Below are 25,996 nucleotides of genomic sequence, written 5' to 3' on the forward strand. Positions count from 1 at the left end.
GGGATGCTTGATACGTCTCCAACGTCTCTATAATTTTTTATTGTTCCATGCTATTATATTACCCTTTTGGATGTTTATGGGCTTTATTTTACACATCTATATTATTTTTGGGACTAACCTACTAACCGGAGGCCCAGCCCGTATTGCTGCTTTTTTGCCTATTTCAGTATTTCGAAAAAAGGAATATCAAACGGAGTCCAAACGGAATGAAACCTTCGGGAGCGTGATTTTTGGAACGAACGTGATCCAGAGGACTTGGAGTGCAAGTCAAGAAGCAGCCAAGGCGAGCACGAGGGTGGAGGGCGCGCCCACCCCTACAGGGCGCGCCCCCTGTCTCGTGGGCCCCTCGGGCAGGCACCGACGTACTTCTTCCTCCTATATATACCCAGGTACCCCGAAAACATCCAGGGAGCCAACGAAAAAAAAATTCCACCGCCGTAACCTTCTGTATTCGCGAGATCCCATCTTGGAGCTGATAACCCACAAGTATAGGGGATCGCAACAGTTTTCAAGGGTAGAGTATTCAACCCAAATTTATTGATTCGACACAAGGGGAGCCAAAGAATATTCTTGAGTATTAGCAGTTCAGTTGTCAATTCAACCACACCTGGATACCTTAGTATCTGCAGCAAAGTATTTAGTAGCAAGAGTGGTATGATAGTGGTGGGAGCGGTAACAAAAGGAAAGACAACAAAAGTAATGTTTTTGGTATTTTGTAGTGATTGTAACAGTAGCAACGGAAAAGTAAATAAGCGAGAACCAGTATATGGAAAACTCGTAGGCACCGGATTAGTGATGGATAATTATGCCGGATGCGGTTCGTCATGTAACAGTCATAACATAGGGTGACACAGAACTAGCTCCAGTTCATCAATGTAATGTAGGCATGTATTCCGTATATAGTCATACGTGCTTATGGAAAAGAACTTGCATGACATCTTTTGTCCTACCCTCCCGTGGCAGTGGGGTCCTATTGGAAACTAAGGGCTATTAAGGTCTCCTTTTAATAAAGAACCGGAACAAAGCATTAGCACATAGTGAATACATGAACTCCTCAAACTATGGTCATCACCGGGAGTGGTCCCGATTATTGTCACTTCGGGGTTGCCGGATCATAACACATAGTAGGTGACTATAGACTTGCAAGATAGGATCAAGAACACACATATATTCATGAAAACATAATAGGTTCAGATCTGAATCATGGCACTCGGGCCCTAGTGACAAGCATTAAGCATAGCAAAGTCATAGCAACATCAATCTCAGAATGTAGTGGATACTAGGGATCAAACCCTAACAAAACTAACTCGATTACATGATAAATCTCATCCAACCCATCACCGTCCAGCAAGCCTATGATGGAATTACTCACGCACGGCGGTGAGCATCATGAAATTGGTGATGGAGGATGGTTGATGATGACGACGGCGATGAATCCCCCTCTTCGGAGCCCCGAACGGACTCCAGATCAGCCCTCCCGAGAGAGATTAGGGCTTGGCGGCGGCTCCGTATTGTAAAACACGATGATTTCTTCTCCCTGATTTTTTTTCTCCCCGAAAGCCAATATATGGAGTTGGAGTTGGCGTCGGAGGGCCACCAAGAGGCCCACAAGGTAGGGGGGCGCCCAGGGGGGAGGGGGCGCCCCCCACCCTCGTGAGCAGGGTGTGGGCCCCCTGGTCTTCATCTTTGGCGAGAATTTTTTATTGTTTTTTCTAAGGTGTTCTGTGGAGTTTTAGGTCATTCCGAGAACTTTTATTCTCTGCACATAAAACAACACCATGGTAATTCTGCTGAAAACAACGTCAGTCCGGGTTAGTTCCATTCAAATCATACAAGTTAGAGTCCAAAACAAGGGCAAGAGTGTTTGGAAAAGTAGATACGACGGAGACGTATCAACTCCCCCAAGCTTAAACCCTTGCTTGTCCTCAAGCAATTCAGTTGACAAACTAAAAGAGAAAAAGAAAAACTTTTACAAACTCTATTTGCTCTTGTTGTTGTAAACATGAAAAGGCAGCATTCAAGTTTCAGACAATATTACGAACTAACCATACTCACAATGACACACAGGTCTCATAATTACTCATATCAACAGCATAATCAGCTAGCGAGTCATAATAATAAAACTCGGATGACAACACTTTCTCAAAATAATCATAACATGATATAACAAAATGGTATCTCGCTAGCCCTTTCTGAGACCGCAAAACATAAATGCAGAGCACCTTTAAAGATCAAAGACTGACTAAACATTGTAATTCATGGTAAAAGAGATCCAGTCAAGTCATACCCAATATAAACCAATTATAATGAATGCAAACGATAGTGTGCTCTCCAGCGGGTGCTTTTTAATAAGAAGGGTGATGACTCAACATAAAAGTAAATAGATAGGCCCTTCGTAGAGGGAAGCAGGGATTTGTAGAGGTGCCAGAGCTCAGTTTTGAAATAGAGATAAATTATATTTTAAGCGGCATACTCTCATTATCAACATAACAACTAAAAGACGACGATATCTCCCATGCTAAACAGATTATAGGCGGTTCCCAAACAGAATGGTAAAGTTTATACTCCCCCTCCTCCACAAGCATGAATCCATGGCTTGCTCAAAACAACGAGTGCCTCCAACATTCAACGGGTCCCAGGGGGAGTTTTGTTTGCAATTATTTTGATTTAGTTTGCATAAAGTATGGGACTGGGCATCCCAAAGACCAGCCATTTTCTCGTGAATGAGGAGCGGAGTCCACCCCTCTTGAAAATAACCCACCTGACACGGAAGATAAGGGCAGCTCTAGTTGACATATGAGCTAATCGAGCATGCAAAACAGAATGTTTATTTGAAGGTTTAGAGTTTGGCACATACAAATTTACTTGGAACGGCAGGTAAATACCGCATATAGGTAGGTATAGTGGACTCATATGGAACAACTTTGGGGTTTAAGGAGTTTGGATGCACAAGCAGTATTCCCGCTTAGTACAGGTGAAGGCTAACAAAAGACTGGGAAGCGACCAACTGAGAGAGCGACAACAGTCGTAAACATGCATTAAAATTAATTTACACCGAATACAAACATGAGTAGGATATAATCCACCATGAGCATAAATATCATGAAGGCTATGTTGATTTGATTCAACTACATGCGTGAACATGTGCCAAGTCGAGTCACTCAAATCATTTAAAGGAGGATACCATCCCATCATACCACATCATAATCATTCTAATAGCATGTTGGCACGCAAGATAAACCATTATAACTCATAGCTAATCAAGCATGGTACAAGCAACTATATTCTCTAAATGTCATTGCAAATATGTTTACTTCATAATAGCTGACTCAGGAACGATGAATCATCATATTTACAAAAACAAGAGAGGTCAAGTTCATACCAGCTTTTCTCATCTCAATAAGTCCATCATATATCATCATTGTTGCCTTTCACTTGCACGACCGAACGATGTGTATAATAATAAGAGTGCACGTGCATTGGACTAAGCTGGAATCTGCAAGCATTCAACTCAAGAGAGAAGACAAGTAATATGGGCTCTAAGTTAAATAAGCAATCATGCATATAAGAGCCACTAAGCATTTTCAATATAGTCTTCTCGACCCCTAAAAGAAAGAAAAGAAAAGAAAACTATTTACACGGGAAAGCTCCCAACAAGCAAAAGAAAAACGGGAAATATTTTTGGGTTTTCTTTTTAATTACTACAGCAAAGAAATAAACTACTACTAATTTTTTGGTTTTTTCTTAAGGTTTATCAAACACACAAGAAGAAAGCAAGAAAAAGAAAATAAACTAGAATGGATATTACAGTGAAAGAGTATGAGCACCGATATCTAGCAATGAGTGTGTGTGAACATGAATGTAATGTCAGTGGGAAATATGTACTCCCCCAAGCTTAGGCTTTTGGCCTAAGTTGGTCTATTGCCAGGGATAGCCTGGCGGATACCCGTAGGTGAAGCTGGGGTCGTACTGTGACGCAGCGGCTATCGCCGCCTGAGCTGTAGCGTGGCGTCGAGCAGCCTCCGCTCTCCTCTTGTACTCATCTACCTCCTCTCTGGTAATAATATATCTTCCTTTTGTCTGAAAATCAAAGAAGGCAGGAGCAGGAAGAGCAATATGGACTACATGACGTTTGTTAAAGATTAGTCGATACTGGAGAGGTGGTTCAGTCCTCTCAACAAACTGGTGGGAAACCATAGAATCAAAATCTAAATAAGAAGGGGGTAACTCCATATCACCCTCACGAATGTCTATCTCAAGAAAATTAGCTAAGTGGGTTGCATAAATTCCTCCAAAGAAATCCCTGTTATGTCTATTCTGATGCAACCTGCGAGCTACAATGGCTCCCATATGATAAGATTGGTCTCCTAACACAGCACTCCTGAGAATGCTGAGATCAGGGACACACATGTGACATGCTTCATCCTTAGCATTTATGCATCTACCTATGAAGAGAGCAAAATAATGTATAGCAGGAAAGTGTACGCTCCTTATAGTGGCTTGTGTTATATCTCTAGATTCCCCCACAGTTATTCTAGCAAGAAAGTCTCTATATTCAGATTTAGGGGGATCCCTGACATTACCCCAAGATGGAAGTTTGCAAGCAGAAGTGAAATCCTCTAAGTCCATGGTATAAGATTTGTCATAAAGGTCAAACATGACTGAAGGAGAATTACGCGAAGATGAAAACTCAAACCTCCTCACAAATGAACTTGTGAGATCATGATACTGGGGGCATTTGTCAGCTTCAAAGTCCTCAAGACCGGCGTTACTCAAATATGCACTAAATTCTTCTTTGATTCCCACTCGATTCATAAAATTTTCCAAAGGCCATTCACAGGGCCTCACAGGAGCGTCTCTTGGTGGTTCCTCGTCAGCATCATGTATTGCAAGTCTATGACCTTGCTTCCTTGAAGAATCACCTTGGAACATCCTCCTAGACATATTGTTTCCTCTGAAAAATTTCTGAAATTTTTAGTAACTTCAAATAAAAGTGAACCAACTTTAATAAAATCGATAGTAAGAACTCCCACAAGTGCCTAGAGCCTATATAAAGCATTGGAACTACTTGGAACCATATAAATTTGACATGCAAGCTCAAGAACATGGTCACCTATGCAGCACAAATTTGCAATGAATAAAGCACTAGAACAAAAACTAATTGGACCAATGGAGGAGTCCAATACCAAGGAACAATCTCCCCAAGCAGTTTTGCGAGAGGTGCTTTGAGCAAGGAGATTGAAAATCACAGCAACGGGGGCTGGAACTCGTGCTTGAGTTGGTTTTTCGTGTTTGTGTGAGGCAGAGGAAGAAGATGGATGCAGGGATAAGTGGAGGAGGGCCACCGTGGGCCCACAAGGCAGGGGGGCGCGCCCAGGGGGTAGGGCACGCCCTCCACCCTCGTGGCCAGGTGGCAGCTCCCCCCGCGGTAATTTTTGCACAGTAAATCTTCAAATATTCCCGAAAAAATCATATTAAATTGGCATGGCATTCTGAGGACTTTTATTTTCGGGGTATTTTTATATTGCACAGATAAGTCAGGAGACAGATAGAAAAATACTATTTTGCTTTATTTCTACTAAATAACAGAAAATATAAAAAGGGTATAGAAGGTTGTGCTTCTATTTTCATCCATCTCGTGATCATCAAAATGAACCCACTAACAAGGTTGATCAAGTCTTGTTAACAAACTCATTCTGAATAATCACAGAACCGGAGAAATTTCGAATAACACTAAGTTACCTCAACGGGGATATGAAAATCCCCAACAATAAGAATATCATACTTTTTCTTGACAGTAGGGAGAGGAAATTCAAAACCTCCAAATATAATCGATGGAATTTTTCCAATAGAGTTGATACTATAAAGTTGAGGTTGGTTTCTCAGAAAATGTACCGTGTGCTCATTGCCATTAACATGAAAAGTAACATTGCCTTTGTTGCAATCAATAACAGCCCCTGCAGTATTAAGGAAAGGTCTTCCAAGAATAATAGACATACTATCATCCTCGGGAATATCAAGAATAACAAAGTCTGTTAAAATAGTAACGTTTGCAACCACAACAGGCACATCCTCACAAATACCGACAGGTATAGCAGTTGATTTATCAGCCATTTGCAAAGATATTTCAGTAAGTGTCAACTTATTCAAGTCAAGTGTACGATATAAAGAGAGAGGCATAACACTGACACTGGCTCCAAGATCACATAAAGCAATTTTAACATAATTTCTCTTAATGGAGCATGGTTAGTAGGTACTCCTAGATCTCCTAGTTTCTTTGGTATTCCACCCTTAAAAGTATAATTAGCAAGCATGGTGGAAATTTCAGCTTCAGGTATCTTTCTTTTATTAATAATGATATCCTTCAAATACTTAGCATAAGGATTTGTTTTGAGAACATCAGTTAATCGCATACACAAAAAGATGGGTCTAATCATTTCAGCAAAGCGCTCAAAATCCTCATCATACTTTTTCTTGGATGGTTTCGGAGGAAAAGGCATGGGTTTCTGAACCCATGGTTCCCTTTCTTTACCATGTTTCCTAGCAACGAAGTCTCTTTTATCATAACGTTGATTCCTTGATTGTGGGTTATCAAGATCAACAGCAGGTTCAACTTCTACATCATTATCATTACTGGGTTGAACATCAACATGAACATTATCATTAACATTATCACTAGGTTCACGTTCATCACCTGATTGTGTTTCAGCATCAGAAATAGAGATATCATTCGGATTCTCAGGTGGTTCAGCAATAGGTTCACTAGAAGTTTGCAAAGTCCCATCATTTTTCTTTTTCTTCCTCTTAGAAGAACTAGGTACATCAATATTATTTCTCTAAGAATCTTGCTCGATTCTCTTAGGTTGGCCTTCAGGATACAAAGGTTCCTTTGTCATTCTACCAGTTCTAGTAGCCACTCTAACAGCATAATCATTTTTCTTACTATTTATTTCATCAAGCACTTCTTTCTGAGCTTTAAGTACTTGTTCTACTTGAGTGGTAACCATAGAAGCATGTTTGCTAACAAGTTTAAGTTCACCTCTAATATCAGCCATATAATCACCCAAGCGTTTGATCATAAAGGTATTATGTTTTAATTGTCTACCAAAATAAGCATTAAAGTCATCTTGCTTAAACATAAAGTCATCAAACTCATCCAAGCACTGACTAGCAATTTTAGTAGGAGGGACTTCAGCTTTATCATATCTATAGAGAGAATTTACCTTTACTACATGTGTGGGGATATCGGGAGGTTCTTCAGTAAATAAGTAATTGAGATCATATACTTCTTCAACGGGCGGTAAATTAAGACCATGTATTTCTTCAATAGGAGGTAAATTCTTAACATCTTCAGCTTTAATACCTTTTTCTTTCATAGATTTCTTTGCCTCTTGCATATCTTCGGGACTGAGAAATAGAACACCTCTCTTCTTCGGAGTTGGTTTAGGAATAGGCTCAGTAATTGGCTCTGGAACTGGCTCAGGAGGTGGCTCAGGAGGAGCCCAACTATTTCCATTTGTCAACATATTATTCAATAGAATTTCAGCTTCATCCGGTGTTCTTTCCCTGAAAAGAGAACTAGCACAACTATCCAGGTAATCTCTTGAAGCATCAATTAGTCCATTATAAAAGATATCAAGTATTTCAGGTTTCTTAAGAGGATGATCAGGCAAAGCATTAAGTAACTTGAGAAGCCTCCCCCAAGCTTGTGGGAGACTCTCTTCTTCAATTTGCACAAAGTTGTATATTTCCCTCAAAGCAGCTTGTTTCTTATGAGGAGGGAAATATTTAGCAGAGAAGTAATAAATCATATCCTGGGGACTTTGCACACAACCAGGATCAAGAGAATTAAACCATATCTTAGCATCACCCTTTAATGAGAACGGAAATATTTTGAGTAAATAAAGGTAGCGCAATCTCTCATTATTAGTAAACAGGGCAACTATATCATTTAACTTAGTAAGATGTGCCACAACAGTTTCAGATTCATAGCCATAAAAATGATCAGATTCAACCAAAGTAATTATATCTGGATCAACAGAAAATCATAATAATCCTTATCGGGAACACAGATAGGTGAAGTAGCAAAAGCAGGGTCGGGTCTCATTCTATCTCTAAAAGATTCTTTACTCCATTTAACTAGCAGCCTCTTAAGTTCATATCTATCCTGGCAAGCAAAAATAGCTGCAGAAGATTCAGCATCAAAAAGATAACCCTCAGGAATAGCAGGCATATTCTCATCATCACTATCATCATCGTATTCAGGTTCAATAATTTCTCTTTCTCTAGACCTAGCAATTTGCTCATCAAGAAATTCACCAAGGGGCACAGTAGTATCAAGCATAGAAGTAGTTTCATCATAAGTATCATGCATAGCAGAAGTGGCATCATCAATAACATGCGACATATCAGAATTCATAGCAGTAGCAGGTTTAGGTGTCGCAAGCTTACTTATAACAGAAGGAGAATCTAGTGCAAGGCTAGATGGCAGTTCCTTACCTCCCCTCGTAGTTGAGGGCAAAATAGTAGTTCGATCATCTTTCAAGTTCTTCATAGTGTACAGCAGATATAAATCCCAACTGACTCAAAGAATAGAGCTATGCTCCCCGGCAACGGTGCCAGAAAAAGGTCTTGATAACCCACAAGTATAGGGGATCGCAACAGTTTTCGAGGATAGAGTATTCAACCCAAATTTATTGATTCGACAAAAGGGGAGCCAAAGAATATTCTCAAGTATTAGCAGCTGAGTTGTCAATTCAACCACACCTGGAAACTTAGTATCTGCAGCAAAGTGTTTAGTAGCAAAGTAATATGATAGTGATGGTAACGGTAACAAAAGTAAAGACAGCAAAAGTAATGTTTTTGGTATTTTGTAGTCATTGTAACAGTAGCAACGGAAAAGTAAATAAGCGAGAACCAGTATATGGAAAACTCGTAGGCACCGGATTAGTGATGGATAATTATGCCGGATGCGGTTCGTCATGTAACAGTTGTTGGGGAACGTAGTAATTTCAAAAAAATTCCTACGTACACGCAAGATCATGGTGATGACATAGCAACGAGAGGGGAGAGTGTTGTCCATGTACCCTCATAGACCGTAAGCGGAAGCGTTATGACAACGCGGTTGATGTAGTCGTACGTCTTCACGATCCGACCGATCCAAGCACCGAACATACGGCACCTCCGAGTTCAGCACACGTTCAGCTCGATGATGATCCCCGGGCTCCGATCCAGCAAAGCTTCGGGGATGAGTTCCTCAGCACGACGGCATGGTGACGATGATGATGTTCTACCGGCGCAGGGCTTCGCCTAAACTCCGCGACGATATGACCGAGGTGGAATATGGTGGAGGGGGGCACCGCACACGGCTAAGGAACGATCCGTAGATCAACTTGTGTTGTTGTGCTTAGAGGTGCCCCCCTGCCCCCGTATATAAAGGAGCAAGGGGAAGGGGGCGGCCGGCCTAGGAGGGGCGCGCCAAGGGGAGTCCTACTCCCACCGGGAGTAGGACTCCCTCCTTCCTTGTTGGAGTAGGAGAAGGGGGAAAGAGGGGGAGAGGAGGAAGGAAAAGGGGGCCGCACCCCTTGTCCAATTCGGACCAGAGGGGGGCTGCGCGCCTCCTTCCTTTCGGCCTCTCTCCTCTATTCCCGTATGGCCCAATAAGGCCCATATACTCCCCAGCGAATTCCCGTAACTCTCCGGTACTCCGAAAAATACCCGAATCACTCGGAACCTTTCCGAACTCCGAATATAGTCGTCCAATATATCGATCTTTACATCTCGACCATTTCGAGACTCCTCGTCATGTCCCCAATCTCATCCGGGACTCCGAACTCCTTCGGTACATCAAAACTCATAAACTCATAATATAACTATCATCGAAACCTTAAGCGTGCGGATCCTACGGGTTCGAGAACTATGTAGACATGACCGAGACACGTTTCCGGTCAATAACCAATAGCGGAACCTGGATGCTCATATTGGCTCCACATATTCTACGAAGATCTTTATCGGTCAAACCGCATAACAACATACGTTGTTCCCTTTGTCATCGGTATGCTACTTGCCCGAGATTCGATCGTCGGTATCCAATACCTAGTTCAATCTCGTTACCGGCAAGTCTCTTTACTCGTTCCGTAATGCATCATTCCGTAACTAACTCATTAGTTACATTGCCTGCAAGGCTTATAGTGATGTGCATTACCGAGAGGACCCAGAGATACCTCTCCGACAATCAGAGTGACAAAACCTAATCTCGAAATATGCCAACCCAACATGTACCTTTGGAGACACCTGTAGTACTCCTTTATAATCACCCAGTTACGTTGTGACGTTTGGTAGCACCCAAAGTGTTCCTCCGGTAAACGGGAGTTGCATAATCTCATAGTTACAGGAACATGTATAAGTCATGAAGAAAGCAATAGCAACATACTAAACGATCAAGTGCTAGGCTAACGGAATGGGTCAAGTCAATCACATCATTCTCCCAATGATGTGATCCCGTTAATCAAATGACAACTCTTTTGTCCATGGTTAGGAAACATAACCATCTTTGATAAACGAGCTAGTCAAGTATAGACATACTAGTAACACTATGTTTGTCCATGTATTCACACATGTATTATGTTTCCGGTTAATACAATTCTAGCATGAATAATAAACATTTATCATGATATAAGGAAATAAATAATAACTTTATTATTGCCTCTAGGGCATATTTCCTTCAGTCTCCCACTTGCACTAGAGTCAATAATCTAGTTCACATCAGCATGTGATTCAACACCAATATTCACATCTGTATGTGATTAATACCCATAGTTCACATCGTCATGTGATCAACAGCCAAAAGGGTTTACTAGAGTCAATAATCTAGTTCACATCGCTATGTGATTAACACCCAAAGAGTACTAAGGTATGATCATGTTTTGCTCGTGAGAGAAGTTTAGTCAACGGGTCTGTCATATTACAGAGTCGTATGTATTTTGCAAATATTCTATGTATTACACCCCGGGTCTATCTTTTATCATATAAGCTTCCAATCTACTTTTATTTGCATCTTTACTTTTCTTATCTATATTATAAAATACCAAAAATATATTTATCTTATCATACTATCTCTATCAGATCTCACTTTCGCAAGTGGCCGTGAAGGGATTGACAACCCCTTTATTGCGTTGGTTGCAAGTTCTTTGTTTGTTTGTGTAGGTGCGTGGGACTTCTGAGGAGCCTCCTACTGGATTGATACCTTGGTTCTCAAAAACTGAGGGAAATACTTAAGCTACTATTGCTGCATCACCCTTTCCTCTTCAAGGAAAACCAACGCAAGCTCAAGACGTAGCAGAACCACACCAAAATCATCGTGTCTTCATTGCGTTTGATTTCTCTGATCCCTCCTTTACTTTCATATGCAAAGTCTTCACTTTTCGCTGCTCAATTCTAAGACTTGCATGTGTAGGGTGTATTTGAATTCATAGTATTAATAAAACTTGCCTACAACTAAAATTGGGAAAAGGATAAGTTTTTATTTGATCAAGTAGTCTAATCAGACCCCACCCTCTAGACATACTTTCGATCCTACAAGTGGGAAGCCATTGCTGGGAGGCTCTTCACCAACCTTGCTGCCTCCATGACCATGTGTGAGTAGTTCCTTTAAGACCTATGGGTCCATAGTAGTAGCTAGATGGCTCTCTCTCTCTCTCTCTCTCTCTCTCTCTCTCTCTCTCTCTCTCTCTCTCTCTCTCTCTCTCCCTCTTCAATACCATGTTCTCCTTCTTCCTCGTGTGATTGGGATCAATCAGATGTAATTTTGCGATGTGTTTGTTGGGACATGATGAATTGTGAGTTTATGGTCAGATTGTTCGTTGATTCATATTGAATCTTTTGTGGTTTCTTTGTTGTATAATTAAGTAGCTATGTATGCTTTCTGATATATTTATCTTCTCTAGACAAGATTGATTGGTAGATCTTCTGATGGAGTGGTGCATAGTAGTGGGTTCAATCTTGTGTGCTCTATATCCTAGTGACAGAATGGGGACAAGACACACATTTGTATTATTTCCACTAAGGATAAAACAACATGGTTTGATCTTATTGCCACATTTCTTCATGTCTACATTATGTCATCTTGTTTATTTTTTACTACGTTTCTTGTAAACTTAACACTTTGCGATGCATGCTGGATAGCAGTCCTAGAGTAGAGTAATAGTAGTAGATGCAGTAGGATTAGCGGTCTACTTGTCATGGACGTAATATCTATATGAGATTATGCCATGAATGATCATTGTTATAAACTTATAATCGTTCCTACTCTTCTCAATTGCCCAATTGTAATGTGTTAACATTCCATTTGCCTTCTTTCGAGAGAGAGAGACCTCTAGTGAACCTATGGGCCCCGTGTCTATTTTTTCATCAATACAAACACCTAAAAATTACCTCTTTACTATTTTCCTTTACTTCTTGCCCTCTATTTTCCTTTAACCTTGTAACTAGCAAGACAAGGGGCTTGATAACCCTCTTGCCAAGTGGGGTGCAGTATTTCGTTTGTTTGTGTGCAGGTACTACCTATCTTGGTAGCTTGCTTATTCCTACCGGTTCAATTAAACCTTGGTTCTTGTGTGCTCTATCTCCTAGTGACAGAATGGGGACAAGACACACATTTGTATTGTTGCCACTAAGGATAAAACAACATGGTTTGATCTTATTGCCACATTTCTTCATGTCTGCATTATGTCATCTTACTTATTTTGTTACTACGTTTCTTGTAAACTTAACACTTTGCGATGCATGCTGGATAGCAGTCCTAGAGTAGAGTAATAGTAGTAGATGTAGTTGGATTAGCGGTCTACTTGTCATGGACGTAATACCTATATGAGATTATGCCATGAATGATCATAGTTATAAACTTATAATCGTTCCTACTCTTGTCAATTGCCCAATTGTAATTTGTTAACATTTCGTTTGCCTTCTTGAGAGAGAGAGACCTCTAGTGAACCTATGGGCCCCGTGTCTATTTTTCCATCAATACAAACACCTAAAAATTACCTCTTTACTATTTTCGTTAACTTTTTGCCCTCTATTTTCCTTTAACCTTGTAACTAGCAAGACAAGGGGCTTGATAACCCTCTTGCCAAGTGGGGTGCAGTATTTCATTTGTTTGTGTGCAGGTACTACCTATCTTGGTAGCTTGCTTATTCCTACCGGTTCAATTAAACCTAGGTTCTTAACTCTCGAAAATACTTTGCTTTTGTGCTACATCACCATTCCTCTTTAGGGAAACTGAACAACTCCTACAGGAGTAGCAAAAGACCGACCACGATCAGCTGAACAAGACCCCAAATCAAAAGAAAAAGGATTGGAACCAATAAGAACAAGACCTATTTGAGAGGTTATTGAGAGGGGAGAATCGAGCCACATCAAAGAGAAACCACCCCCGGGAAGATGACGGTTGCAGCCCCAGTGACGACATCGATGAGGGCACTTCGGTGCGTCCTCTTCGACGAGCTAGCCCACGGATCGCCTGTAAGGACAAACTAAAGCTAAGAACTACGACATGAAACATCAAAATGGATGGTCCCTCACCTTACTCACCGCGGCCGGCGACATGACAGAGAGGGGAGGGGCCGGAGAAGGAAAACGAGGGGATCGCTTGGGAAACGAGGTGGAGAGCACGAGCAATGGTGAAGAAAGTACCAACCATTTGTAACTTGCTTGTTATAGTGCTTGGAAGGACCAACCTAGTTGTTTGTACCTTAAAAAGTTTCAACCCCTTAAAAGTTGAAGTAGTTTTATCTGATAGTACTATTCGCCCCCATCATTAATCCATAAGCAGTCGATCCTAACAAGTGACACAAGAACAAGGTGTCCTTAGTTTGATTTTACCACTAAAGAAAGTGTTTGATGGCTCGCTGAGATTACCACCTACAAGTGGCACCATGACAACACAATAATTTTTACAAATTTTAAAAAATAAATAAAACATTATTATTCATAATTCCAGATAAATCTTTGTGGTAGAAAATATTTTTTCTATTTTTAGAATTAAATATGAATATAATATTATGAATTTGCGAGTCGACCGTTGTGATAGTGATTAATTTCAATTATTTGTTAAAATTAATTAATTCCAAAATTGACAGTGCAGTAGGTTTTAATTTAGTAAATTAATAAAATATTTCTGAAATCGAGCGTTACGATACAGATTTTACTAAATTATTAAATTTAGACGTAATTTAGGAATTGTTCTTTGCGATCAATTGTTTTTAGTAACTTATTTTTGCTGCTGGACTCGATGGTTAATGCGGGGATTAATTTCATGAATTAATCAAAATCAATCCTGAGGACCTAAAACGTAAGCACTTACGTCACTCGTGCCATGCTGGGCTCGGGCTCGGGCCCTAGTTTTCAGCCAGTGGCCCGGGCCAAATGTGTGGAAAAAATGAAATCATGTTCATCTGTATGTGTTTTTAGAAATAGGTTCAAGAATGCACATATGTATTATAAAAACAAATAAACTGGCATGTTTTCCAATTCAAGTTTTTGTTGAAATGGAATGGTTTCTCGGGCCCAAGGATGCCATAATCATATTGGGGCTTCTATAAGCCTGGCACGGACCCGAGCCCGGCCCGGCCCGGCCCGGCCTGGCTCTACGCCCCTGATCTATTGTGAGCCATCCAATTTGCTTCCCCCACCCCCGCCCGTGCATCCACGGTTTCCCGGACGCCAAAACGCTTCGCTACGACGCTGTCCCCACCTCCACGTGTGCACCCAATCGGCACTCTCCACACCTACAAATACGCCCCAAAGCATGGACTGGACGCTCACACACAGCCAGCACTCGCAGCCTTCACGCAGCTCGCCCGGCCGTGAGGAACACATGGGCCATTTCGCCTTCGGCTGGAAGGGCAAGGAACCCGCCCCGGCCGCCTCCCCGTCCGGCGTGGGTGCTACGCTGCCTCTCCAGTCCATCCAGGGCACCGCCGCCGCGACGACCGGCGCTGACACGGCGTACTGCCTCGACGCGGCCATGTACGCGTCCGCAGCCCCACCCACGGTCCCGCCGCCCGTTGCGGAGGCGGCGGCGAGGAGGCACCAGGAAGCGGAGAACGTCGCGCTCTATCTCATCCACATCCTTCGCAAGTGCGCAGAAACCATCGAGGCGGGCGACTATGCGGCCGCGGCCGGCAAGCTCACCGAGGCGCACACGATGCTCGCGACGTCTGTCTCGACGACCACCGGGATCGGCCGCGTCGCCAGCCACTTCACTGCCGCGCTTGCCCAACGCCTCTTCCCGGCGACGCCGCACTCCTCCTTCGCGCTGGACACCTCGCCGGAGCGCGCTGGCGAGCTCTACCGCCAGTTCTACAATGCGGGGCCCTACCTCAAGTTCGCGCACTTCACGGCCAACCAGGCCATCCTCGAGGCGTTTGAGGGCTGCGACCGCGTGCATGTCGTGGATCTCGCCATCAAGCAGGGCATGCAGTGGCCTGCCCTCATCCAGGCCCTCTCCATCCGCCCTGGCGGCCCGCCGTCCGTCCGCATCACCGGCGTCGGATCTGCGCCCGCCGCCGACGAAGTTGGCCTCCGCCTCGCCGAGTTCGCACGCGCCATGAACGTCCCCTTCTCGTTTCAAAGGGTCACTGACGACAGCCTGGACCAGCTCCGGCCGTGGATGTTCCAGGTCCTCCCCGGAGAGGCGGTGGCCGTGAACTCCATCTGCCAGCTCCACCGCGTCCTGGTGAACCCGGACGCCGCATCCACCTCTCTCCCCTCTCCCATCGACATCGTGCTCGGCTGGATCGCGTCCATGCAGCCCAGGGTGTTCACGGTGGTGGAGCAGGAGGCGGACCACAACAAGCCGGGGCTGGTGACACGCTTCGAGAATGCCATGTTCTACTACGGCTCCGTGCTCGACTCCATGGAGGCCATGTCCGTGAGCCGTCGCGGCGCCATCGGCAACGGAGCCGGCGCCGACGCGTACGTGCAGAGGGAGATCTTCAACATCGTATGCTACGAGGGCAGCGCCCGCACCGAGCGCCACGAGCCACTGGCATACTGGTGCTCTCGCCTCTGGCGCACGGGTTTCACCCATGTGCCACTGGGTCCGAGCGCGGCCTATCAGGCCGCTAAGTTTGTCCGCGTGTTCTCTGGCACCGGATTCCGCGTCCAGGAGATCGGCGGATGCCTCTCGCTCGCGTGGCACGAGCACCCCCTGCTCACGGTGTCCGTGTGGAGCGCAATGCCCGCCGACCGGGCCGGCACTGCCAAGGAGCACGCCGATAAGCACAAGCTGAAGATGAGCATCGGCGAGAGCAGCGGCGGCCACCTGCCAGACGCCGGGGCGCAGTGAAAGAGCGCGACATGCATGCATCGTGGTTTGAATAATTGTTAAGAGTCGTTGGAGGCAGAGTTTAGTTTGTTAGTTAGTCGGAGCTTAAGCTGTACGTAGTCGTGAGTCAGTCGTCATATGGATATTGGTCTAGGTCAATAAAGTGTCAAAGCTTGTGAGAGATAGTGTCGTTATTCCTTCCTGGTTTTACCTATCGAACAGTTAATTTGTTTCATCAGTTGCAAGTAGATCATGGTTGCTTGCTACTACTGCGCTGATCCGTATGTAGTCGTTACTCACTCCGACGGAGGCCAGGGAGCGTTCGATTACTGGATCTGTCCAGTGGAAGATGGTAGCGCGGGATATTTTTAACCGGTTTACATAGCGGTCATGTAATAGGATAGGCAATTAGTTTACCTATCTTTGTTTTGCTAGCCGTTTGTGGCTTTTGGCCCTTTTGTTTTTGGCGTTGTGACTCTTTGTGAGCTTGTCGTTATCTTGTTTTCAGACTTTAAAACCTTGTTGAACACCTTTATTTATTTATAAATGTGGCCGTATGCATCGTATGCATCGTTCCGATGCAGAGGCGGGGAGTCTCCCCTTTTCAAAAAAAAAAACCCCGGGTGGCGCCACCTAAGGCGGGCCTGTGCGCTCCCATTATGATTACTAGGTAGGAAGTGCGGCTTGCCGCACCCGGTGCTGCGAGTACAGTCATATCCAATCCGCTATATAGTCATATGAGCATTGCAAATATGAAAAATAGCAATGAATAGTTATTGTTCAAGCATGTAAACAAAGTATTAATTGTTGCGAAAGAAAATGTGGTTGCCGACAATGGATCAGTCCAATGCAGCAAATTTACAGAGCATTTCATCCAAGCAAAGCCAAAGGCAAGCAATCAGATATACCGAAAGCAAAGGAGCATTTTTCTTACAAAAATAAGTTTAGACGATGGATCATCACTAAGTAAATACAACAGTTGAGTCATTATATAGGCAAAGGGAGCCACATAGGCGATGCGAGATAAAGAACCTAAGTAGTTATGCTAAAGCCTAATACTTGATAGCTTCGTTGGGTCATCCTGACTCCTTACATGACATGATACATGAATCTCTGGCGATTTTACGGTCTAGCCAATGAAATCACATAGAAGTATTTGCATAATAGTATGATTTCATAACTGCCTTCCCAAAGCGGGTAGACAGTGAGCGACAGTCTGCCCATTTTAGACTTGAAGGCAAAGGCACATAGCTAAAAGTTTTGCAAGCTGTTATTGTCACAAAGTATGACCAATTGGTTCTGATGGTTGCTCTTGCATTCACGCCCATAATAATTCTGACCTGCTCCTTAGCGCACATCATCGATTGATTGTTCAAGGTTACTTGCTAGGTATCTCCATGTGATGGAGCTGAGAAATACTGGAAACTGGTAGCATATGATGGTCAAGATCATTCCTCTCACCATTTGTTGGCCGGGAGCGGTGGTAGTCTCGGTCGTCTCACATATGTAATACCTGATGGCAGGCTTCGTCGTACCAACAGATTGCTTGAGTCAATCATGCTCGTATGGAGATATTTTTAGCTTTTTCGCGTAGAAGCACCTGCATCCAAGCGGTCCTGCGTATCGAGTATGAGAGTTTAACATTCGAGAAGTAAGAAATATTTACCCATAGAGAAGCGACAAACATGTCTTTCATGGCAAGAGATAAATTCAAGGATAAATTACTACACCTTATAAACTACAGTACTATATTGTTCTCTTAGTTCCACCAACTTAAATTGCTATCCATGTTGTTACAGAAAATTTTAGCTATTATATTTCAGATCGTATGACGCGCTTTCGTTTACTTTGTATGCACAGACTGTTTACCTCCTTGATCTACAGTTTTATATCGCAAATAGCTGATCCAAACAGGGGCCAGTGGGTTACCTCTTGTCTTGGTCCTCTCACAAAGGTATGGTTCACTGCACATGGTTTCAATCCTTGGCTTTCCGGCACGGTGGCATTTACGACAGTGTCTACCTGAAAAACTGAACGAACCCGTGTGTCGAACACAACATCATCAATAGAATTCATAGATAATGGCACTTGCTACTCAATGCATACATGTGTACCTTCGTCATTACTGCGGTAGATCGGGTCGTCGGCTCTTGCCCCTTCCATGATGTGCCTAGTACTTGAGCCCTATTAAGAGTGAATTTTAAACGCAAGAGGATTGTTATTAGCATGGTCCTGGCAAGATTAGTCTTTAACAACAAACAATCAGATTATGGTCATATTCACATCTGATATCCAACAATGCATTGACAACCAAACCTGGAGCTAATAGAGGGTACATCAGAACTGAATCTATAAATGTTCACCAAATCTGAATTTATCCATGCAATCGGTACAGTTTCTGTAACCATGTGTGTATTAGTAGCAGGAAAATAATACTGGCATACCAAGCTAGTCAACATATAGTGAATCGTATTAAACTGGAATCTATATACTGGTTCTATAGTTCAAAAACCTCTTTTCATGGTTAATTAGACAGAGAATTAGCGAGGGACTGGAAGAGAAAGAAAGATGGACAGAGAGAGGGGGTGGGAGGTAGAGATAATATATCTGCAAGAAACAATCACAACCATATCGGAATGGATGGTAGCCGCATCTGCGGGTGACATCGTCCTAGTGTGCTTCCCTCCCATGGTCCTTTATTATTTTAGAAGCAAAGGAGAAAAGCATGGGAGCCAGCAAGAGAGACAGGGAGAGGCGTGAGGGTTGAGGATTTACCAAGATTCAATCGAGATCCGCCGAGAAGGGTTGGGTTTGTACTTTGGCCAGGTCGAGGTCGTTGTAGCCGCACTTCTAGATCCAGGCGAGGTACCGTGAAATGTGGATACTGAGTGGAACGTGTCTTCTTATATTCCTCGGCTTCTCCTCTTGTAATCGGGCCGAGCCCAGTTCAACACTTGTGGGCCTGATAGATTTTGTTGCTTGTGGAAAGAACTCACACTGTAATTCGAAATGGAAATTAGCGCAACGGATGTTAGGTGGGATGACCATCGGTTATTTTCACAGGAGAGGAAGAGGTGCCTTGTTATGCCAGGGTGGTAGAGGAGCAGGGTAGTATCTGGTGACATAATTACGGAGAATCATAAGAGAGAAGTAACAGTAAGTACTCATCAGGATTTCTAACAGTTTCCAATTTGGACATGGACAAATTGAAGACATTTTTATTCTTCAGATCCTAAGTAGCTTAGAACAAGTTTATATGATCATCAAGAATCACCAGAAAAAGCTATAAAATAAGCATGCACGTCGTGTCTGCAAAACTAAACCAAAATGTACAATAGTCTCATTCTTCTACCAAATTAATTTAGCAAGAAACTAAATCACCTGCTCAAGGCTAGGGAAAGGACCACCGAAGCAACAAATATGAACATAAACATATATGGTTTGGTCCACATAAGGAAAGAAGGTTTTCTACATAAAACATATGGTCAGGTCTATCCAGGCAAGGTACACATGAGTTTGGTGAACTATTATTGCCCTGCTACTAATACTAATTTTCCAAAAAAACATTGAATGTGTAAAAATAATCTTTTAGTTGGAGTAAAAAATCTTGCCAAAGTTAATTGGGTGGCCTATTAACCCGAAATACTTAACTTAATCACAACAGAAATGAAGTGCCGACAACACAAATGTGGCCTCCTTGTTGGATTATTCATTAGTAAGAATTGTTCTGGTTCCTAAATCTATGTTAGGTAGGATGGATACAACCATTATTCTTGAAGGTGCATATCCAAAATCAAGTAAAAACAATATTTCAAATGATGGCCCAAACAACCATCTAACTTTATGTTAGGAAAGTCATAAACTACACATCATTCTGATTTAGAAGTCATATAATACCTTTTGGTCCTCAGAGCCATTCTTCTCTTTTCTTTCCTTGTCGTGAAGTGCGGTATAAACTTTGAAGTACCAAGAGCTGCAAATTGAACTCAGAAGTCAAAATAGGTCGTACGAACAAAACAAAATAAACCTTTATCTATAATGAAAGTTGAGTGCAAAACTACTATACAGTAAAGCCATGGAATTTCAAATATAAGCCGGGATGGGGAGATGCGATGTAGAGAAACATAGCTAAATATAAGAATGAAGCACTTAGGCTTGCGAAACACTGAACAACATTGCCCTAAGGATCAGATCAAGTTCTTTGCTAACTGGTCACTCACATGCTCTTCTTGGCCATTCTCTGGATTTATGGAGAAGATCCCTTGAACCTAAGAATGCAAAATGAGAAAAATCATGTTGATTCAGACCTTATTGATATACAAAAGGAGAAATCTATGTATTTTGACTTTCTCTACGATTCTATATTTGAACTACCTATGAAGAAAGCTTTCGTTTACCAAACAAATACACCTTTTGTGTGTCGCTGCTTATTTGAATCTTACACTTAGTCACCTTCAAATATCAATTTGTCTTCTAGCTAGTTAAGTGTGCATATTGAATCTTGAAGTATATAATTCCACAGATAAAAAATTACCCCAAATCATAAATCAAAGTATATAATTCCAAAGGCTGAAACCCTAAATCAAAGTCATATACAATTCCGCAGACACTAAAATATCTAAACTCCCTTTAATTCACCATATATAATTCCGCAGATAAAAAAATGACTCCAAATCATAAAAGGAAATCAATGAGAAATTCATGAAAGGCAGCAAAAAAAATGATAAGAAAATACTGTTGTAGATCATATTGGAGTTTTAGCCGCTGATACTGACCTTTTCAACACTTCTTGTATCATGCCCTTGCTCATGAACCTCTCCGCCATTGTCTTTACTTGGAGGACCGATCTTCCCTGCAGCAACATCATCCTGAAAGTCACAACCAAAACATATCATAACCAAGCAACAATCTCATAGTCGATCAGTGATCATTTATGTTGCAGATCTTTGCTGCATTCCCACCACTCAAGGGGCGTCATTCATTATACTACCAACATCCTCCTGCAGTGAACAACCAAATTAGAAAAACAGTGGTCTCGTGATTATTCAAGGAGCCATTTTTCTCAAAACCAACACCCCCTGAAATCAATAACCAAACCAGACTAACTAACCAGCAATCCCACCAAACATCAATAACCACAATTTTCACACCTTCACTGCATCTGCGCCGTCATTATCTAGTGTCAACATTCCCCCGCAATCAATAATTTTACTACTCAGGCGGTCTCGTTGGTGGGCAACCTGCAGAAGCGAATAGCTTGAGAACCTTTGCATCTGCGCCGTCATTATCTAGTGTCAACATTCCCCCGCAATCAATAATTTTACTACTCAGGCGGTCTCGTTGGTGGGCAACCTGCAGAAGCGAATAGCTTGAGAACCTTTGCCTCCTGAGCGGTGGCGCCCTCGCCCTCCCTGGCCAGGAGGCCTGTCCGAGGCATGCCGCGGGGGTTGATGACGATGCTGGGCAGCCGCTCGATGTCCCAGCCGAGCACGCTGCATATAACAGACCCAACACGCTCAGAGGCAAAGAACAAAGGGAAAAGTGAGAGAGCAATGAGGAGGCACCTGAGGTGAGGCGAGGCCAGTGACGGGCAACGGCGATGACACTCTGACCTTGATCCAGTCACGAGAAACCCCGATCCACCAGCGCCTTGTGCTTCCCCGTGGATGACGCCCAGCTTCCTCCCGTCGACGGCGCGACGATCCACTGCTCCGCTGGCTCGTGCTCCTCCTCGCCGCGTCTCCTCCGCGTGCGGCGCCGACGGACTCCGGACGCATCTAGGCCAGACGGCGACAGAGACGGGCGGCACAGAGGAGAGGAGGAGGACGGGCGGCGGCGACACAGAGGAGGAGGAAGACGGGCAACGGCAGTGCAGAGGAGAGGAGGAGGATGGGCAGCGGTGCCGCAGAGGAGAGGAGGAGGACGGGTGGCGGCGGCTCAGAGGAGAGGAGGAGGTAGGGTTACGGGAGGGGAAGCCGCGAGGGGAGGACGGAGCGGAGCTGCGCGTGTGCGGGAGGTGGCTTGCTGCACTTATATGCCACCAGGTGAAATGACGAAATTACCCTTAGCGGGCCACCAAATTTACAGGCGGTGGCATGACGACCCCGATTAAATGACTAAAATACCCTGGTGCTCTGTTTGTAAAGCGTCCCTAAAGCGTCGCTTAAGCGACGCTTAAGCGTTAGAGCGCCCTCCAGGCTCAAAGCGTCCAACTCGCTTTAGACATGTGTCTAAGGCGTCCGCCTTAGACACTAAAGCGTCTGAAGCGCCTGCTTAGGCATCCTGATTGGCGCTTTAAGGCAGAGAGGACGCCTTAGACTTGCCAGGCAGGGTACAGAGATTCCTGGCAGGGAAACAGGGCTGGGCTCACATTTGAAACAGTTACAGGAGGGGAAAGAAAGAGAGAGAACCAAAACCAGAGCGTGCAAATATCCAGGCTTTCAGCTCTTTCCTCTCTCCTCTGGCAGCAGCTTCCTCAGATCTGCACCAGCCTTTTCTGCTCTGTTGTGTGTTATGCTATGCACAACTCCTCTGCTGTTAGGTGCTACTGCCTCTCTTATAGCAATTGGCTAGTTGCTTGCTGCTTAGTGGATGGATCAGAATATATGGGCTCACTGGTGGATTAGAATCAACATATATATGTCTCACTAAATGGTGCTCTATTATACTGCCCATCAGGTTCAGAGTCTGTCTAAAGCGTCGCCTCGCTTTACGCTTTATCGCTTAAGCAGTGAGGCGCCCCCCTAGCGCCTCGCTTCGCTTTACCGCTTTATAAACATAGCCCTGGTGTGGGCAAAGATATTACATTCTGATGCAATTGAAATTTTATCCGACGGCCGAAGTTGATCCGGTAAATATCCAACGACCCACAGCGATTTGGATCGAGATCCGACAGTCTGTGTCGCGAGGAGATTCCGATCCGACGGCTGAAAATCCAAACGCCTGAGGAGGCTCCATTTCGGTTCTGACTCTAACAAGGGTAAGCAAAAAATCTTGCCAAAGTTAATTGGGTGGCCTATTAACCCGAAATACTTAACTTAATCACAACAGAAATGAAGTGCCAACAACACAAATGTGGCCTCCTTGTTGGATTATTCATTAGTAAGAATTGTTTTGGTTCCTAAATCTATGTTAGATAGGATGGATACAACCATTATTCTTGAAGGTGCATATGCAAAATCAAGTAAAAATAATATTTCAAATGATGGCCCAAACAACCATCCAACTTTATGTTAGGAAAGTCATAAACTACACATCATTCTGATTTAGAAGTCATATAATACCTTTTGGTCCTCAGAGCCATTCTTCTCTTTTCTTTCCTTGTCGTGAAGTGCGGTATAAACTTTGAAGTACCAAGAGCTGCAAATTGAACTCAGAAGTCAAAATAGGTCGTATAAACAAAACAAAACAAACCTTTATCTATAATGAAAGTTGAGTGCAAAACTACTATACAGTAAAGCCATGGAATTTCAAATATAAGCCGGGATGGGGAGATGGGATGTAGAGAAACATAGCTAAATATAAGAATGAAGCACTTAGGCTTGCGAAACACTGAACAACATTGCCCTAAGGATCAGATCAAGTTCTTTGCTCAACTGGTCACTCACATGCTCTTCTTGGTCATTCTCTGGATTTATGGAGAAGATCCCTTGAACCTAAGAATGCAAAATGAGAAAAATCATGTTGATTCAGACCTTATTGATATACAAAAGGAGAAATCTATGTATTTTGACTTTCTCTAAGATTCTATATTTGAACTACCTATGAAGAAAGCTTTCGTTTACCAAACAAAGACACCTTTTGTGTGTCGCTGCTTATTTGAATCTTACACTTAGTCACCTTCAAATATCAATTTGTCTTCTAGCTAGTTAAGTGTGCATATTGAATCTTGAAGTATATAATTCCACAGATAAAAAATTACCCCAAATCATAAATCAAAGTATATAATTCCGAAGGCTGAAACCCTAAATCCAAGTCATATACAATTCCGCAGACACTCAAATATCTAAACTCCCTTTAATTCACCATATATAATTCCGCAGATAAAAAAATGACTCCAAATCATAAAAGGAAATCAATGAGAAATTCATGAAAGGCAGCAAAAAAATGATAAGAAAATACTGTTGTAGAACATATTGGAGTTTTAGCCGCTGGTACTGACCTTTTCAACACTTCTTGTATCATGCCCTTGCTCATGAACCTCTCCGCCATTGTCTTTAGTTGGAGGACCGATCTTCCCTGCAGCAACATCATCGTGAAAGTCGCAACCAAAACAGATCATAACCAAGCAACAATCTCATAGTCGATCAGTGATCATCTATGTTGCAGACCTTTGCTGCATTCCCACCACTCAAGGGGAAGTCATTCATTATACTACCAACATCCTCCTGCAATGAACAACCAAATTAGAAAAACAGTGGTCTCCTGATTATTCAAGGAGCCATTTTTCTCAAAACCAACACCCCCCCCCCCCCCCCCCCCTGAAATCAATAACCAAACTAGACTAACTAACCAGCAATCTCACCAAACATCAATAACCACAATTTTCACACCTTCACTGCATCTGCACCATCATTATCTAGTGTCAACATTCCCCTGCAATCAATAATTTTACTACTCAGGCGGTCTCGTTGGTGGGCGACCTGCAGAAGCAAATAGCCTGAGAACCTTTGCCTCCTGAGCGGTGGCGCCCTCGCCCTCCCTGGCCAGGAGGCCTGTCCGAGGCATGCCCGGGGGTTGATGACGATGCTGGGCAGCCGCTCGATATCCCAGCCGAGCACGCGGCATATAACAGACCCAACACGCTTAGAGGCAAAGAACAGAGGGAAGATTGAGAGAGCAATGAGGAGGCACCTGAGGTGAGGCAAAGCCGGTGACGGGTAACGGCGACGACACTCTGACCTCGATCCAGTCACGAGAAACCCCAATCCACCAGCGCCTTGTGCTTCCCCGTGGATGATGCCCAGCTTCCTCCCATCAACGGCGCGACGACCCACTGCTCAGGTGGCTCGTGCTCCTCCTCGCCGCGTCTCCTCCGCGTGCGGCGCCGACGGACTCCGAACGCATCTAGGCCAAACGACGACAGAGACGGGCGGCGCAGAGGAGAGGAGGAGGACGGGCGGCGGCGACACAGATGAGAGGAGGAAGACGGGCAACAGCAGCGCAGAGGAGAGGAGGAGGATGGGCAGGGTGGCGCAGAGGAGAGGAGGAGGACGGGCGGCGGCGGCTCAGAGGAAGCCGCGAGGGGAGGACGGAGCGGGGCTGCGCGTGTGCGGGAGGTGGCTTGCTGCACTTATATGCCACCAGGTGAAATGACGAAATTACCCTTGGCGGGCCACCAAATTTACAGGCGGTGGCATGGCGACCCCGATTAAATGACTAAAATACCCTGGTGGGGGCAAGGATATTAAGTTCTGATGCAATTGGAATTTTGTCCAACGACCGAAGTTGATCTGGTAAATATCCAACGACCCACAGCGATTTGGATCGAGATCCGACGGTCTGTGTCGCGAGGAGATTTCGATCCGATGGCTGAAAATCCAAACGCCTAAGGAGGCTCTATTTCGGTTCACACTCTAACAAGGGTATGCACATGGCTTAACAACTACCGTTATGTATGAGGAAATTAAATGCCTCAAAATTTCTTTATGCAACCACCAGCAAGTAAACTAG

The 25,996-nt window shown here is 43.8% G+C and overlaps 2 protein-coding genes across 29 annotated transcripts; one reads left to right on the forward strand and one right to left on the reverse strand.

Moving 5' to 3' along the window:
• The first annotated feature begins 14,835 nt into the window (after positions 1–14,835).
• On the forward strand, positions 14,836–16,491 carry LOC123089506 (DELLA protein SLR1-like). Its single transcript, XM_044511171.1, has one exon. It carries the CDS (start codon positions 14,873–14,875, stop codon positions 16,343–16,345), a length of 1,473 nt encoding a protein of 490 aa, XP_044367106.1. The 5' UTR covers positions 14,836–14,872; the 3' UTR covers positions 16,346–16,491.
• Positions 16,492–17,227: 736 nt separating this feature from the next.
• On the reverse strand, positions 17,228–25,589 carry LOC123093739 (uncharacterized). Of its 28 annotated transcripts, none has more exons than XR_006445534.1 (13): positions 24,992–25,576; positions 24,877–24,919; positions 24,655–24,711; positions 24,486–24,562; positions 23,932–23,979; positions 23,608–23,683; positions 21,100–21,192; positions 20,545–20,592; positions 20,222–20,297; positions 19,100–19,321; positions 18,439–18,508; positions 18,254–18,354; positions 17,228–17,940 (listed from the first exon to the last, which is right to left on the reverse strand). XR_006445534.1 is itself a non-coding variant. In XM_044515771.1 (7 exons), the coding sequence occupies exons 3-7, from the start codon at positions 20,559–20,561 to the stop codon at positions 17,902–17,904; spliced, it is 303 nt and encodes a 100-aa protein (XP_044371706.1). In that variant the 5' UTR covers positions 20,562–20,592; positions 21,100–21,192; positions 21,286–21,309; the 3' UTR covers positions 17,228–17,901. The 28 variants fall into 28 exon arrangements, 2 of the variants coding, with proteins under 2 accessions (XP_044371706.1, XP_044371707.1); XR_006445535.1 differs by having other exon boundaries at positions 24,849–24,919; XR_006445530.1 differs by lacking the exon at positions 24,877–24,919 and having other exon boundaries at positions 25,178–25,576.
• Between the last annotated feature and the right edge of the window lie 407 nt (positions 25,590–25,996).

The sequence above is a fragment of the Triticum aestivum genome, chromosome 4B (genome assembly GCF_018294505.1).
Source record: "Triticum aestivum cultivar Chinese Spring chromosome 4B, IWGSC CS RefSeq v2.1, whole genome shotgun sequence".
Taxonomy (NCBI): Eukaryota; Viridiplantae; Streptophyta; class Magnoliopsida; order Poales; family Poaceae; genus Triticum; species Triticum aestivum.